Genomic DNA, 15,946 nt, shown 5'->3' on the forward strand with positions numbered 1-15,946 from the left:
GAGAAAAGGTGACTGTAACATTATTCAGTATGACCGTCAGGGTATTAAAATAAGTATGATTCATTTTTCAAAATTACAAAGATAAAAAAATTAAAAAGCCCAAATTTTGTCACATAGTTCTTATAAATGTAATAAATTGTCACAGAGTCCCTTTCTTGAGATCTCAAACATCACATGACAAAGCTTCAAGGGCTCCATCCTGTCAGGTTGTCATGGGAACCGTGTATCACTCCCCTCTTTGCTTTATAGTCCCTCAGGAGAACACTGTGCACCTCTGATTCCCCGGTGCACGGCTGAAAACAAAACCAATCTCACCCAACATGTTAGATAATATCCGAGTGGGAACCTGCATCCGTGAAATGCGTGAGGGAGCAGACGCCTGTGGCATCTCTTTAAACAAACTGTAGAGCCTCGGATGTGTGTGGAGGCTGAGAAAGGGAACAAACACATCTCATTTAGATTAATGAGAGGCCGTGCTCTTGGCCACCAAATGTTATGATCACGCTGTTTGAGGAGTGGCTCTACTTACTGGATGAACAATATAATTTCACCAAGGTGGCGTGTTCAGGTCTCTTATTATTCTAGCCGCTGTACAATATTAAAATTCCCACACATTTAATTCTGTAAATGCATGGTTTGCAAATGTAGGCAGCCGAGTACACACCCTGAAATAGATGATATAGGCCTCAAACGGATTTCACCTGCATTAAAATATCAGCAATTTCACTGTAAGAACTGCTTAGGTTGCTGATTTTGTTGTGTTGGACATTTTAATTTATTGTTTATTTGAATTCACTGGATCGTAAAGTAAAAGTGCAAAGGCCAAGTATTTACATAAGTGCAGTTTATGTTGTGAGTGCAGAGTTGTGTGCACGTTGAGTCTCTGTGTGTTTTAGTCCTCGGTTCACCTGCAGGAGGAGCTGTGGCTCGCTGCAGCCTCTCTGGAGCAGAAGAGAGAGATCCCTCTTTTTCTCCTTCAGTGGCATGAATAATATCCCCAGTGCTGGAGAGAGAGCATATCAAGAGGCAAACGGGAAGGGGAGAGAGATAGCAGCCAGTTTGACAGATAAGAGCGTGGCAGAACTTGTCTCCCTGACTGCACCGTGGGCCGGGGAAAGAGAGAGCAAGTGCACCAGAGTGTCAGGCAAGGCTGCTGCCTGCAAACACTCAAACACACTCACACACACACACACACATACACACACAAGACCCCTCAGCTTGGCTTCACCAGAAGAAGTTCAGAGAGAAGACTGACCTCAAGAAGGTACAGTATGTGTGTGCATCTCCTGCAGCCATGTCCCCCTGAAACCTTATTAGCAAATCAGCTGTGTTGCACTCACTTGATGCTCCACTTTGTTTTCCAGGTGGGTTTGGCAGAAGTTTCGTGTGTGGATTCCCTCGAGTATTATGGCTTTCCTCAAACTGAGGCTTCTTGTCCTGTAGAGGAGTTGTGTGTGTTCCCCTCTAGAAGAACTTGTCTCGTGTTACCAGCCCGAGGGAGGATGGAGAAGCTGTCAGGGAAGGACAAGGAGCTGATACGAGGCAGCTGGGAGAGCCTGGGCAAGAACAAAGTTCCTCATGGTGTCATCATGTTTTCCAGGTAATGTCCCACACAGTCAGCATGATTCAGACAGAATGAGACAGTAAAGTGACTTGTAAGAGAAGAAAACATCAAGGATGATATTCTGTAAGTTATCTCTTCATTAATATGCATTCTAATAACACTTTGTGCATAAGTAATAGGTTCTTGCTATTTTCTGTGTTGTTGTTCAATAGCTGTGGTGTTAGAATATGTAACACAGGTGTGCAGAGAGAATCATGCTAGATCCTTCGCTGCACACTTTCGCCATGCAGACACCGGAGGCTTGACTTGTTGCTTGGCGACAGACTGCAATAATCCACAATTTACTTTGAGACAGCTGCCGTTAAATCAGACACTAGCAGGAGAGATTTGTAGATGTATGATTTATAGATTGATTCTGTGTCTGTGTGGATGTTTGGCAACCCATGCCGTCTGTATACACCTATAGAACAGTGTGGTATTTGTCTGTGGTAGACTGTTTGAGCTGGACCCTGCGCTGCTCAGTCTTTTCCACTACAGTACAAACTGTGGCTCCACACAAGACTGCCTCTCCAGCCCCGAGTTCCTGGAACATGTCACCAAGGTGAGCTCTGTCCACCGCAGTGACCACGACAAGTATGCAAACATTTGAAGCCTTAATTTTTTCTCTTATGGACAGTTTTAAATGCTTTGCTTGTGTGTCTGTTATTTTGTATGTGTGCCAGGTGATGCTTGTGATCGATGCAGCAGTCAGCCACCTGGATGACCTTCACTCCTTGGAGGACTTTCTCCTCAACCTTGGGAGGAAGCATCAGGCAGTCGGAGTCAACACACAGTCATTTGCTGTAGGACCAACATCTCATACTACAACTCTCAAAAAGTAATTTCACAAGTGAATGGGCTGTGGGAAAATATGTTTTTCTTTTTCTGTTTGTGTTCTTGTTTTTTTTTTATATATACTTATGCAGATGGTGGGTGAGTCCCTTCTCTACATGCTGCAGTGCAGTCTGGGCCAGGCCTACACGGCACCGCTGCGTCAAGCCTGGCTCAACATGTACAGCATCGTGGTAGCAGCCATGAGCCGAGGGTGGGCCAAGAATGGCGAGGACAAGGCCGACTGAGGCGCACAGCGGGAGCTGCTGAGCAGTTGCTGTCAAATCACTCAACATGGTTGCCATGGAATAAGGTTGTGTAACTTGCAGCATTGTGGCTTTGGCTGCTGTACATTTGCTCTGTGAGTGGGGTCGCATAGCGTAGCGAATGTATGGTGTGGTTACACTTTACAATTGGATCGACCAATCGCAGAGTTTATTTTCTTTGCTGTGGATGTTTAGCTACCAGATGACGCTGTGAGGATGTGAGACCGCCTGGTTTGGGTCATCTGAGTTTGGACCCGTAATCTGAGCTCCTAACTCTGAGAAAAAGGAAAACAGTTTAGTCTCTTTGTATATAATGGCTTTGATATATATACTCAAATGATACCAGTGACTGTAGTGGTTTTTGTGATGTATCTTAAAAGAGTTACACAATTGTGAAACAGTAGATATTATATTTAGGCATCACACACTACTCAAACTGTGATAGTTACTGTGGCCAGCACGGCAGCTCTCTATCAAACTGGAACACAGTGATACTTTACAATACATGTTCAAACCTTTGGGACAAGCAATGTGACCTTAAAGAAAGAAACTCCCATCATCTTAATCACAATCATTACTGTGTGTTTTTGTTTTTTTTTTAATTAATATTGCACATCATTACACCTCTTTTTGTGTTTGACTTTGTTATCAAATGTTTAACCTGTTGACGATAAGCAAAGCAAATTTTAAAAACGAACCTAAATAGATAATGACAAGAACTGTTATACTCTCTGATAGCTTTCTTCAGTGATCTATGACTGTTAAGGCGTCTGTGTGCACCTTTCTCGACATGGTGTGTGATGCTCTCCCCTGTAGAGTATTTCAATAGGCTTCAGCTGACTGTTAAACTCTCACTAATAGACTGTTATGTGACCTTTGGAGTTTAGGAGTAAAGGCCACCAAGGATGAAATATAACATATTTGCTCCCTAGCTCTCAGTTTCCAGTCATTGTTAGTGTAAAGTAGTTTTGCTGTACTGTAGTCGCTTATCTCAGTGATGATTATTAACTGTGTTGTTGTGGCTACAAATGTAGTGTTACCTCAGCTTTGGAGTTGAAGATAAGCAGAGTGGCCTGTGTTTCCCCTGCACAGAGCATCTACATGGATTTGTTTTGGATTATGAAACAGTGACTAACTTAATTGATGACGATTATCTTCTCAATTTGTTAACACTGAACAAATAATACAGAGATACTGTGTGCTCACACCATCCAGTATGTGTGTATTATTACTGCTGCCATAACACTGTATGTCTCATCCTCAGCTGTTATTTACATTCATGATCATAATGCCAAGTAACTTAGCAACAGTGCGCCAAGTATTAGATAATAACACCATACAACTGTAAATCCAAGCTGCTGATATGTGTTATTATCGCTTTAGTCTGAGTTTACATTTATAAAGTTTATTTTTATATTCGGAAATGTTTGTGTAGTTAAAGAGCATTGATTTTGTTTTTGTTTTTTTCAAATGTGATGTACAGTATATCCTCTAGACATATAACCTTGGATTTCCTGTTAATGAACACAATACAAGAAAACTAATAGGCAAATTTGCTACTTTTAAGCGCATTTTAATTTATTCAATATAATAGAAATATTATCAACTAAATGTTCAGTCCTTACAGATAATTATAAAGGCAGAGTTTTCTATTGATCTATTTTATCCCTGCATAGTCTGTTCAGTCCGTACTTTCCAGCTCACAGGTGTAATGTTTGTTAACCGTCTGTGTAGGTGGTGTATTATTTATAGTGATTCTTTTCTTAGCATCAGTACACAGCCCTATGCAGGTTGTTGTTCTCTTTGTCTCTGTTTCCACTTTACCTGACATTAGGTCTTTTTAGCAGGCATGACTGACAACTGGCATGTTATCCTGTTAACAGCCAGCTCTGTACATATTGGGTGTGTCACTGTCTACCTCATCATTATCAGCTGCTACTGAACAGCGATAACTTCACCTAGTTATCCTTCAACCAAAAAAAAAAACAAACAAAAAAAACTGACAAAAAAAAAAAACAAAAACGCACATTATTAGTTAATACAAGCACGCACTCTTTGTAATCTGGATTCCATCCTACACTTTAAAGGAAAACATGTTGTGTGCTTACTGGAGACTAAATAAAGTGATTTTCTGTGGATATTTTACTGCTAAATGAGGTCAGTGTGTTTTCCTCTTGCTCTCCGATTGTTTGTCTCAGACTGATGATGGTTACAACACAATGGTCAGCGTTTGAAATCAATCACACAATGCCTGATTTCCTTCCCACTGACAGCCCATCCCCTAGTGTTACATAAGATCCAAGCGCCGAGTGGCTCATCGCCCTTGGCTACAGAGACGAGGGCGACTTCAGGCACATCAGCCCACTTACTCATGCAACTGCACAATGTCACATCACGACTGTTTACAGAATTTCACAAAATTGTCAGGAAATTCACAAATTTCTATTCTTAAAATGTGGACTTTTTTTTGTTTTTATTTCCCTCCAAGCACAAGTAAAACCCTGACAGATATTTGCATGCGTTTCAGCTTGAACACCAGTTAGCATGTGTGTGTCCTGTAGGTGAAGCTGTAGTAATGAGGGAAGTGGAGAAGGGGGGGTAGTTATGATGATTTATCTTAATACACAGAGCTCATTCCTCCCACATACACAATTTGGTTGTATCATTGTAAAAGTCACGTCCGTTAGCTGGCTGTCTCTTCTGCTGTTGGAGCAGTTGCTGACATGGCCTTAATCTGTCTCTCTGCACTGCCAACAGTATCCTCACTCTCTCTGTCCCGCTGAGAGTCTGCTGTATTTATGTTGGATCCATGCTCCATGTCTCCTTTCAGCCTACAGAGCACTGAGCCAGAGCTGTCTGGTCACTGGGCTTCATCGAGACTCCGACTTAACCTTCTCTCAGGTCACCAGTGGTTGGATTGCAACAAAATTCTGTAAGCTGCGAGCTAAAATAGAGTGTGTGCTCATTTCTTGTGGTACCTCTCTTGTGGTAATTAATTAATCAGTCTGTGTAGTTCCACAGTCTTACCTTGCTGTGAACCAGGATTTGCTCTGAAGACTGTCGTCTGGAGAGGAGTCTGTGAGAAAAGACAACACGGATTATTTTTAGAAAGTCTGCAATGTGTTTTGGAATGAAGGGGTATTCAACGTTGTCATGGCAACTGTTAAGTGACTGTGTGTGTGTGTGTGTGTGTGTGTGTTTTTGATGAAGATAGGGAAAGCAAGTCTTTGCTCAATCACTCACTCAACCTAAATCATGCTGTGGAGAGGAGTGAGGAGAGGACAGGTTAATAAGGTTTGCTCTGATAGCTCTCGAGGAGCTGCAGCCTGCAACACGAGCCTGCCGAGCAACAACCACAGCAGTGGGGATGAGCTGCCTGTCAGCAGCTCGCAACAGTTAGTGCAGCCATGAAGCACAATCAGTTAAAGGATAAAGCTGGTGTTATTCATGTGTTTTCTGAATGTCAACAAATCCCACGAAAACACTGAAGCAAGGTATTTGTCAGTCTCTCAGTGCTTTCTGATTTACCTATCCTGTTTGTGATGGTTAACACTGAAGGTGTAAATCTTTAAAGACACAAATACATTGTGTCATTGAGAAAAGGCTCTGTCTGGGCAACAAATGTTTTTTTGTTTGTTTTTTTTTTTTTTGGCTGGAGATTAATACAGTTTTGGTGTGTTCTGAAGTGTATTCTCATTCAACAGTGTGGCTCACTGATGTGGTTTTAATAGTTTTTGGGCAACAGTGGAGGTCTATGGCACAGAGGAACAAAATATCAGGCTTTGGCTACACAGACCACACTTATCAGTTAGGATTAGGTGGGTATGTTTTTTGTTTTTCCTGAGATTTGCAGACAGTTGTGAAATATTGCCAGTCTTATCCTTTAATAAAGCATAAGAGCACCAGTTCAAGCAAAGAAATCTGGCAAATTCTTCAAGGACAAATTGTGGGTTTGTACAGGGTATCCAACTAAATCCACTGATAATTGATTTTCTATGGTTATTTCCTTGTTCAGCAGGTAGTCCAAAAGTATAACATGTTAAGTAGCAATTGAGGTATTCATCAGCAGGGCTGTACTGTATGCCCTGCAATGACCTGGAGTGCTGCATTAGATAACTGTTCTTGACACCATTACATCTAATGGAGGAAGGCAATTTATTCCTTTGACCTTTTCAGTTTAAAAAGGTAATCCCCGCATGGAACACTTCCTGTCAAATTGACAAAACAATATCAGCACAAGGTTCACACTGAAAGTTAAGAAAGACTGTGTGTTATGATTGTAACAGCTTGGACACCTACTGTTTCCAAGGCCAAGAACTGACTTTCAGTGTAAGTTTTTAAGCCAGTGGTTGAGAACTCTTTACAACACTCAGTTACTGACAGCTACTGATTGGACTTTGTGGTAAGATTATTTTGTTAACTGCTGTTTCCAGGGTCAAGGATGGACCTTGAATCTCAATATCCCGCTGAGACTTTTGCTCCAGCCTGGATTCCACTTTGCACTACAAAGTGTAAATACACGTATATATATAAATGTTGGAAGAATCTACCATACTCTAGGGCAGATAGGGCAAAAAAAAAGTTCCATACTAATTAGCTAGCCTATACTTTGAGCTTCTATATTATGTAAATATTAAACATCACCAACTTGTTAAACTGTATTTGCATGCTGAAACTAACCCACCTGGGAGTGACAATATGGTTGCTGAAGGAGGCAGAGACATTTTCTATTCTAGGCATCTGGGCAGGAGAAAGGCGAGCGGCGGGCCACGCACCCAGAGGAATTCACCTTTCACTGAGAAGCAGGCTCTCAGCAGTTGCCACGGGTGACAGGGGAAATGTCAAGGACCTTTCTTTCTTCTTTTGTAACTCTTGGTAATGAAGCAGCACTGTATATAATGATAGGCATGTTTTGGCCCCCCCGCCCCTTATGAACCCTTTCTGTGCAGGAAAATGACATCCAGCCAGGGTGAGATGTTTTTTTTTTTAAGAAAAAGAAACTTGTGTACCACTTTGCTGGAACAGTATCTTCCATTGGCACTATGGTGTTACCACTTTCCAGTGTGGTTTGGATAAAAGCAGAGGCTCATGCAATTAATTGCACCATCCACCCACTGATGTGGTTTCAGGGGCCCATGAGGTCTATAGCGTGTACAGAGGCTTGTCCAGAGGCTAGTTTTAAATGCAGACACGCTGCTTCAAACGCTAAGCTAGCTAAGCTAACCATTACCTGACTCTCCCCTGCTCTGTTAGATGAAAGTATCTTCTCTGTGATTGTCTTTGGAGAGGTCAAGAATCACTGTAATCTGACATTTTGGAAAATGTGTTTATTTGTTTTGTTGTCCGGAGTTCGATGAGAGGATTCACTCAGCAGCCAGTTGGCTGACACAAAGCCTTGAAAGAGGGGAAAATAGCTAGCCTGCCTGGACTGTCCAAATGTGAGAAGATCCACCCAGCAGCTCCCCGAAAGCTCACTCACTAATTTATCTCTCTAGTTCACTGTGCACAAAACCCTAAATGTGAAAAGTTTTAGTTTTGAAGGTTATGTGCCAGCTGCATTTTGCACTCAGTTTTAAAACCAGACAAACCAGACAAACCTAGCTAATCAATGAGCTTTTTTATTTTGTCACCATTAGTCAGAGCCAAGCTGGCTGTTCCCACCTGTTTCTACTCTTAATGTTAAATTTACACTACCATGAATATGTGAATGAGCGTTATCGATCGTACTTTCGAAAATCTTATATTATTATACAAAATACTATTAATTTAAATGGTCAACTGTAGCATCAGTCAGAAACTGCAACTGACGAATGCTAAAAAAAAACCTTTGCAGATTTCCTGAAATCATCCTGTGCACATTACACCACTACTTACCACATGAAGTCTGACTCAATGCCTCTCAGAAACCCTTCATTGTAGACCACAGCAGAGGAGAGTAATGAGGAGGTCATGGCACAAGATGAGTGGATTGAGCTGAATTAATTTTAATTTCAGATCACAGCAGTTCACTTTTGACAGATGAAGACTCGTTAGCCTGACAGATCAATCTCAAAGGCAGACTGTCCGTTAACCTCAACCTTCTTGGCGATAACAACCCACATTTACAGCAGGCTCAAGTTTGAAATCATGTACTTATGAGACACACGTTTCATAACCAAGAGCAAAAAGGAATTGACACGTCTGGAAAGCTAATGTAACTACCCGGTATATGAACAGACATGACAGGATACAATAAAACTAGTTAAGCATGAAAATGGACAATCCTCCCTTGCATGGCCATTAGAGCTAAGAATATCCTAATATGTTTTATTTAGTATTTTTCAAAGGAAAGCACGTTTAATGATCTGTGAAACAAGCTTTTGAAAGAGAAACCCACAGGAGATGCTCTTTGATGTTTTTGTTTTTTTTTTTTTTCCAAATAGATTTTACTTCATGATTCTCTGCACTGACCACTTCATACCCTCTCTGCTGCCAGCTTTCATCTGTTTTATACAGCATGAGGAACTAGAATTAGATTCCTTGTAAAACGGAGCAATACATTTCATTTTATGAAATAATATGCCATCAACTTCATGAAAGTATAATTGGAAAAAAAAAAAAGTTTAAAAACTTCACATCACAGGCATTTGATTTTATATGATTAAAGTTGTCATAAACCCTCGCAGACAGAACACAAAATGGACTCAAATCCGTTCTACTGACGGGCTGTCACTGTTAGTCAAACGCGTTGAAAGACAAACGGCTGACAAAGAGCTACATCATACAAAGGTCTATATGGTCAAAGGAAACAGCAGCTGAGAACTGAAAGGATATTGGTTGAAATCAACAACAAGGCACCAACAAGGCCACGATACAAAACATCTTTAAAAAAGCGACACAACTGCTGTGACATAAAGACACAGTAAGTTAGCTTAGTGTTGAGCTTGACAGTTCATTCTTGGCCTAAGAAACAGCATTTGACAAAGCAATCTCAGGATCCACTTACTTGCTTGTTCCAGAGCTTTCAACCAAACCATACTGTCTTCATCAGCAGATACAGTTTGCTGAGTTATCACAGAATTGTATATGTTCAATCTTTCCACTATACTGAGCACCTTTATGACACTCTCATACATGTTGGCGTAAAACATGAGATTTATGGCTCATTCTTGAAAGCCCCAGAAAAAAAGCGAGTAAGGGGACCTTGAATGGAGACTGTTTTCTCAACAAGGTCAAGAATGAACAATAAAGCTCAACATTTATACCAACATGGACAAAGGTCCTCGAAGTGCACAGAATAGTTTAGAACGTTTCCATGACGACTGCCGATGAAGACCATGTGACATCAACGAAAGCACTTCAGGAAAAGGTAGAAAGTGGATCTTGTGTGACAATTGTTTTGTTAATATCTCGGTGGAAGGAGTTCGCTGCTTGACTGTTTGTGAGAATGAAAATCATTACTCTGGGCTGTTGAGCTTTTGAGTTTGTTCTTGTGTTTTCAAGACTTGGTTGTTTCCCCGCTCTTTAGTTTTCAGTCCATGCAGCATATTTCAGGCCATGCTGGATTGTCACACAAAAGGGAATTTTTCTTCAAGGCACAGCAAGAGACATGGAAAAACAAACTAGTTTACATTCAGTTTGATGAGAAAGAATTTCGTCTCACCATGAGGAAATAAAAATAACTCCAAAATATGAAACTTGCAAATATACAGACTGACTTTAAATCAATGACATTAACACGTGTGAAACTAGATTTTAAGGATACAAATGCATACCTCATTTATACAACACAGCTGACATGCAGTGGACTGTGACTGAAATCATGGTGTAGAGTAGTGTTTGAATTTTACTGTTCGTACTTCTGATGTTTTAGCACAGAAACATTTAAACACTAAACAAACAAATTTGAAGTAAATGATTTTGAGCCATTATGGGAACAGAATACCTTTGTTTTCAGCATTTTTTTAAACTAAAATATCTAAATATAATGGCTTTAGCAGTAACACAAGGTGCAGTTACTTTCTGTATTTCACATTATTAGCAAAATGGATGAATTCCTCTAGAGATTTCCACTGTTGTCTTGAAGTTAGAGAAAGTAGAGTCTGCGACATGTTTTTTAAAATGTTGTGAAGCCAGGGTGTGCTTCTAATTTTCGAGTTGTTTGCTTTCTTGCTGAGAGATGAGAGAATTGATACCATATCACATTTATCTGTTAAATATGAAGCTACTGCTAGTGGCCAGTTAGCTTAACTTAGCTTATCTTAATTTAGAATAACAATAGATGCAGTAACTTCCTGGAGTCTCTGCTAGGAACAAAGTTACTATGAAACTGTCATGTCTCTGACTCTGGGCTAACTGTTCCCCCCTGTTTCCAGTGTTTCAGCTAAGCTAAGCTAACTGGCTTGGTGGTAGCTAGGTGGTTTTGCTCTTCTCATCTAACTCTCAGCAAGAAAACAAATTACTGTACTGTATTTTTTCCAAAAACTATTAAATTGAAATAAATAAATAAATAAATACAATTGTACTACATACACAGCCAAAACAGCATAATTAGGGAATACTCTGATTAAAATGGGACAGCTCTGCAAATCCTTGATCAGTCTCCAGTGGCCCCCACGCCCCACCCAAAGCACAATATCAATGACACCAAAAATACTGTAGCAAAAATAGCAACCTTGAATTGATAATAGTTACAACAAGCTTCAGGTACAGTCAAGCTGCTTGTGCCTCCGTGGAGAGAGTGTACATTTATCGCAGTACATCTCTGAGTTACATTCGGCCCTCCGTCTGTCTGCTCTCTCGCTGCAGATGGCTTCACAACTAGCTGCCCTCACCCTCAGCCTCCCCGAGCTCTGCTGCTGAGGAACCAGACATCACCCAGTGCCCAGACCACTCTGTCAGTCTGCCGGGGCAAGCCTGCTCACACCACCCACTCTGATAGGAACTTTCACCTCCACTCATGTCCAAGTGGCACCGCATGGACAGAGTATCTCTGATAGTTACCCAAAGGCAATTCCACCCCATCCACTTCAATTACTTTTAACCTTTTTAACTTGCAAATGAAGCCACAGACGATGGCCGAATCCCTGTGATGGAGCATCCAACAGTTCAACTAAAATAATCTGTACATTTAAGATTGATGTGTGGTTCGTGTCCGTTTGTCTATGTCTATACACTGATGTTGTGATGTTTATATGGATCCTGCTCCTGTATTCTCAAACTCCTTCACATTCTTCATCCTTTTCTAACAAGCCCAGTCTAATCTCAGGGTCTGAGGCAGCTAAGTTGGAGTCTGAGGTCAGTGGTGAAAACGCAGCATTGCACAATTTAGCAATCTGTGTTCCCTTGGTGAAGGACACGTGGAAATCAGCTTGCGGGCTTTGGTGTTACTGGTAGCCCACAGGACTGTCCATGAGCGGGCTGGAACAGTATGGGTCTGGAGGGTCTTGGAGCTCAGTCTCATGGGTCTGGGCATGGTCTTCCTCACCCTCCTCCTCCTCCACCGCGTTGTGGCTTGAACCCTGGGAGCTAGCCATGGCGCCGTAGCTGTGGTGGGCCGGGGAGGGCATCGGAGTCAAAGCCAGCTCTGGCTCCAGCAGCACGGACGCCACAAACAGCTGAGGGAGCCAGATCAACATACAGTTTATGATGGTGACGCACAGTAAATCACGGTGGGAGTACGGTTTTAAATTTGGGTTTTTATTTTCCCACTTAAGATGTAAATATCCCTAGATTGTATCGTGATTATTGTATTGTACACAGTCAGTGCAACATCATATCTTTGCAGAAAGTTAAGATCTGATACTAATATGATCCTCTGTTTTAGTGGTTATAGAAGAAAAATGTGGTACTGTACATTGGAGGCAGTGGTGGATGTTACAGTACTCCTGTCTGCATCAGTGAATTCCCCCTCCGTTGGCTGATCAGACATCTGAAACAAAGAAAATAAATACTATTCACTGAGTATTAGTGCTTCTTCAGATAAACCTGATGTCACTGAGTTATAGCGGAGCTGCTCACCTGGTAGCTCGTTGACTTATCTGGTTGCTTCCTAAGGCACAAGCGGAAGAGGGAAAGGGCAATACAGGAGAGCAGGGACACTAAGGTGAAGAGGGTGATGGGATGCACTGGACCTTTAGTAATGAGGACAGAGTGAAACAAATTTAAAACAACCATAATGCATAATGCAATCATAGAAACTGTAAGAGGATAGAAACTGCAGTGATAAAGTACCTAATTTGAGCATAGAGAAGAAGAGCAGCCAGAACATGCAGAGAAGGGGAGCCACGATGACCTGGCTGATGGCCGCTCTGTGGATCCGCTGGTTGAGTTTAGTGGGAACGTATGCATAGTAGATGTTGTATCGATCAACCATGTGCTTCAGGATCACATAAAGCAGACCTAGGGGGGTACAATAAAACACACATACACTGACTGATCAGTACCATAAGTATATAAGAGCAAGCAGACTTAGGAAATCAAGCCCAGTCCAGGCTTCAGGAACAAATACCTTAATAATAATAAATGTATTATGTACTTTTGCACTTGGCTTCCAAGATTTGGTAAAAGAAAAAAGCCACATTCAATGCCTTCCATTTCACTTTATATTATGCTTATGGATACTGTATTACTATTATTAGTTTGCATGTTAGCAAACTCATTTGGAATTAATTGAAAGTGCCATGTACTGAAGGACAAAAGTGCAAACTTTGAACAGAATTATCTCTGAAACTTTTATCAGACTTGATGGGTTGTTTAACTTGGGGTATATCCAATGAACTGTCATGAAGTAGGCATGGGGGCTGGCTGCAGTGTGACATGGTATTTTAAAAGGGGACATGAACATTTTGATTCATTTTTCAAATTAATGTTTTGCCCTTGGGCCCTTAAATGAAAACCTGTGTTGGTTCTTTGTTATTACACTTAATGAGGTTTTAACTCAACCAGTGAGATTATTTGCCTCGGCCTGCCACAGAGAAGTGTTTGTAAGACTCAAACACTGATCTGCAGGAAACAACACAGATGAAATACATGGAGCAGCAAGGTATGAGGTATAAAAGAGCCTGTTTGGACTGATGATTAGGCTGCAGAAGTAAATAGAAGCTTGGTGAGCTCTGGGCAGAGACAGGAGCAGAGTGGGCGTCTGGCTCGCAACTCACTCTGTCTGGGTGTCTGGGACTACAGCAGCAAATTCACACAGTCTGCATCAGACTGGCAGGCAGTAGAGGAGAGTGGGGTTAGAGTATGAGAAGAGACAGCGCAGACACACATAAAAGAGAGAGAAAACAGGAGAGAAGGACGAGGTGGATAGGGATAGAAAAGGGCAACAGTGTGTTGCTCACCGAAGGGCGTAATGATAGGACATGTGATGCTGTAGGTCATGCTGACTGCAAAGATACACATGGTCCAGGCGTACTCCAGACCAAACTGGAACTCGTAAGCCTGACTCTGCGGACAAAGACACAAACATAGTGAGCTTTTTAAATATGAAATCAGCGCTCACCGATGTAAGCATGAAAGGCTTCACTGACCCGTTTGACATGAATCCGCTCAGCCTGGGACTTTGCAAAGCAGAGGCGGAGGGCGTACACTGTCAGTGCCGGGATACGAAGCAGCTCCATAGATGTGCCAATCAGGCTGGACGTGATCACGTAGTTTACAAAGAATGCACCATTGTCAGGAAGAAACACACACCTGCACCAAGAAAGAAGCATTGAGTGTTGGGCTGCAAATTAAATACCTTTTTAGGATCCATTAAACTCTTACTATATAAAAAAAAAAAAAAACAGGCTTACTGAAATTTGACATTCTTCTCATCCAGGAAGTTGACATCAAAGAGCCAGGTGAAGAACAGGTCCAGACTACAGAAAGAATAAAATATGAGAAGGAGATACCTCATGAAGAATTCAAAAGTGGGAAAAATAAAAAAAAAAAGTGAACAAAAATAAGAAAGAAGCAGATGTTTTTTTTTTTGAGTCTGTAGATCTGGTTTAAGTGTACCTGGATAGACCGAGTGAGGGCAGGATGATGACCATGAAGACCAGCAGTAAAAAGCACTTGTGCATTGTTACTTGGTTCTCACCAGATCTGAAACATTAAATGACAAACAAGAGATCATAAGGACATTGTTGCGCAATCCATATTTCGTTACAAAACATACCCACACCGTTCCCTTCCACATAATAAATGCATTTATGTGAAATAATGGATCGCAAAGTCAGCTGACTGTTGGGTTCATTAGCACGAACTACACTTTTCACTTCAGTAAACAGTTGATTTGCATTCGGCCCCTCGCACATCACGCCTGCACAACACGTTTGTGGGGGTGGTTATGTAAAGACAGGGTGCTCATAGGTGCTGCATGAGGTTGTCTTCCTATGCACAGTTGTTCTGCTCCTCCTCCTACTAGTAGTCACCATGCAGCGCTCCTCTGCGCATGGTGACTACTGTGCATATCATTATCCTCACATGGAGATCTCTATGACAACCTGCCCAGAATAACAGTGCAGGGAGAGTGACAGAGAGAAGGAGGGAGAGAGAGGGGATAGATTAAAAAGAGCAAGAGGGTGAAAGAGAAAAAAAAATAATGGAGGTTAAAAAAAAAAAAAAAAAAAGGAAATGCTGAGAGTTCAGAGGAAGACAGGCAGCTACATATGAAGAGTCCATTTGAGGAAGTAAAGGACAGGCATTTCCATTTCAGAGGAGAGCGGTGGTCGATGGCTGGTGAGTACCTGGTCCAGTGGGACTCAAAGAAGGCTGAGTAGTAGACGATGAAGGGCAGGAGCACCGAAAACGCCCACAGCAGGAGGGTGGGGAAGAACTGGGTAATGACAGGGCTCTGTATTGGAAAGCAAAAATGGCTGATTAATGACACTGAAGAGTGTCAAAATAAAACACTGAGGTCACAAAGTTCAAATCAATCTCAAACTCTGACCCGCAGACTCTCCACAGGCTTGGTGACGTTGAACTTGTCCATGGTGTTGACGATGATGGCAGGAGTGGTGAGGAAGAAGAGCAGCAAGAAGAGCAGGATGTTGAGGAGGACACAGCGGAGCCACCAGCGAGATCCACACACTGACAGGTTTTCCCTGGTGACAGGAGAAATAATGAGCCTCAGTTCACAATCATCCAGCAGGACAGACGGGACAGTTAACACATTTTCTCCCCTGACACGCCTGTACTGCATGTATTGACATAAGCCTGAAATAGCCGGCTCAGTCGTTTCTTCTATGTGACTCTGTGATTGTGTTTCCACTGCACTGGACTG

At 41.8% G+C, this 15,946-nt stretch overlaps 2 protein-coding genes across 4 annotated transcripts in view; one reads left to right on the forward strand and one right to left on the reverse strand.

The window, feature by feature from the left end:
* The first annotated feature begins 306 nt into the window (after positions 1–306).
* ngb (neuroglobin) lies at positions 307–4,853 on the forward strand. 3 transcript variants are annotated; one of them, XM_071497716.1, is made up of 5 exons: positions 307–1,264; positions 1,444–1,600; positions 2,057–2,165; positions 2,287–2,406; positions 2,530–4,853. In XM_071497716.1, exons 2-5 carry the CDS (start codon positions 1,503–1,505, stop codon positions 2,680–2,682), a joined length of 480 nt encoding a protein of 159 aa, XP_071353817.1. In that variant the 5' UTR covers positions 307–1,264; positions 1,444–1,502; the 3' UTR covers positions 2,683–4,853. The 3 variants fall into 3 exon arrangements, with proteins under 3 accessions (XP_071353817.1, XP_071353816.1, XP_071353815.1); XM_071497715.1 differs by having other exon boundaries at positions 309–1,264; positions 1,365–1,600; XM_071497714.1 differs by lacking the exon at positions 307–1,264 and having other exon boundaries at positions 1,280–1,600.
* A 3,811-nt stretch (positions 4,854–8,664) lies between these two features.
* tmem63c (transmembrane protein 63C) overlaps positions 8,665–15,946 on the reverse strand; it is a 32,962-nt gene continuing 25,680 nt past the window's right edge. Inside the window, exons 14-23 of the mRNA XM_071497701.1 lie at positions 15,614–15,767; positions 15,411–15,517; positions 14,680–14,766; positions 14,475–14,540; positions 14,211–14,373; positions 14,022–14,127; positions 12,913–13,080; positions 12,700–12,812; positions 12,536–12,610; positions 8,665–12,296 (exon numbers count right to left, since the gene is read on the reverse strand). Of these exons, the coding sequence (XP_071353802.1) occupies positions 12,066–12,296; positions 12,536–12,610; positions 12,700–12,812; positions 12,913–13,080; positions 14,022–14,127; positions 14,211–14,373; positions 14,475–14,540; positions 14,680–14,766; positions 15,411–15,517; positions 15,614–15,767 (1,270 nt within the window). The 3' untranslated portion in view covers positions 8,665–12,065. The remainder of the gene's footprint in view (positions 12,297–12,535; positions 12,611–12,699; positions 12,813–12,912; positions 13,081–14,021; positions 14,128–14,210; positions 14,374–14,474; positions 14,541–14,679; positions 14,767–15,410; positions 15,518–15,613; positions 15,768–15,946) is intronic.

The sequence above is a fragment of the Trachinotus anak genome, unplaced genomic scaffold (genome assembly GCF_046630095.1).
Source record: "Trachinotus anak isolate AG129_WGS33_773 ecotype Australia unplaced genomic scaffold, CSIRO_AGI_Tana_v1 ptg000015l, whole genome shotgun sequence".
Classification (NCBI taxonomy): domain Eukaryota; kingdom Metazoa; phylum Chordata; class Actinopteri; order Carangiformes; family Carangidae; genus Trachinotus; species Trachinotus anak.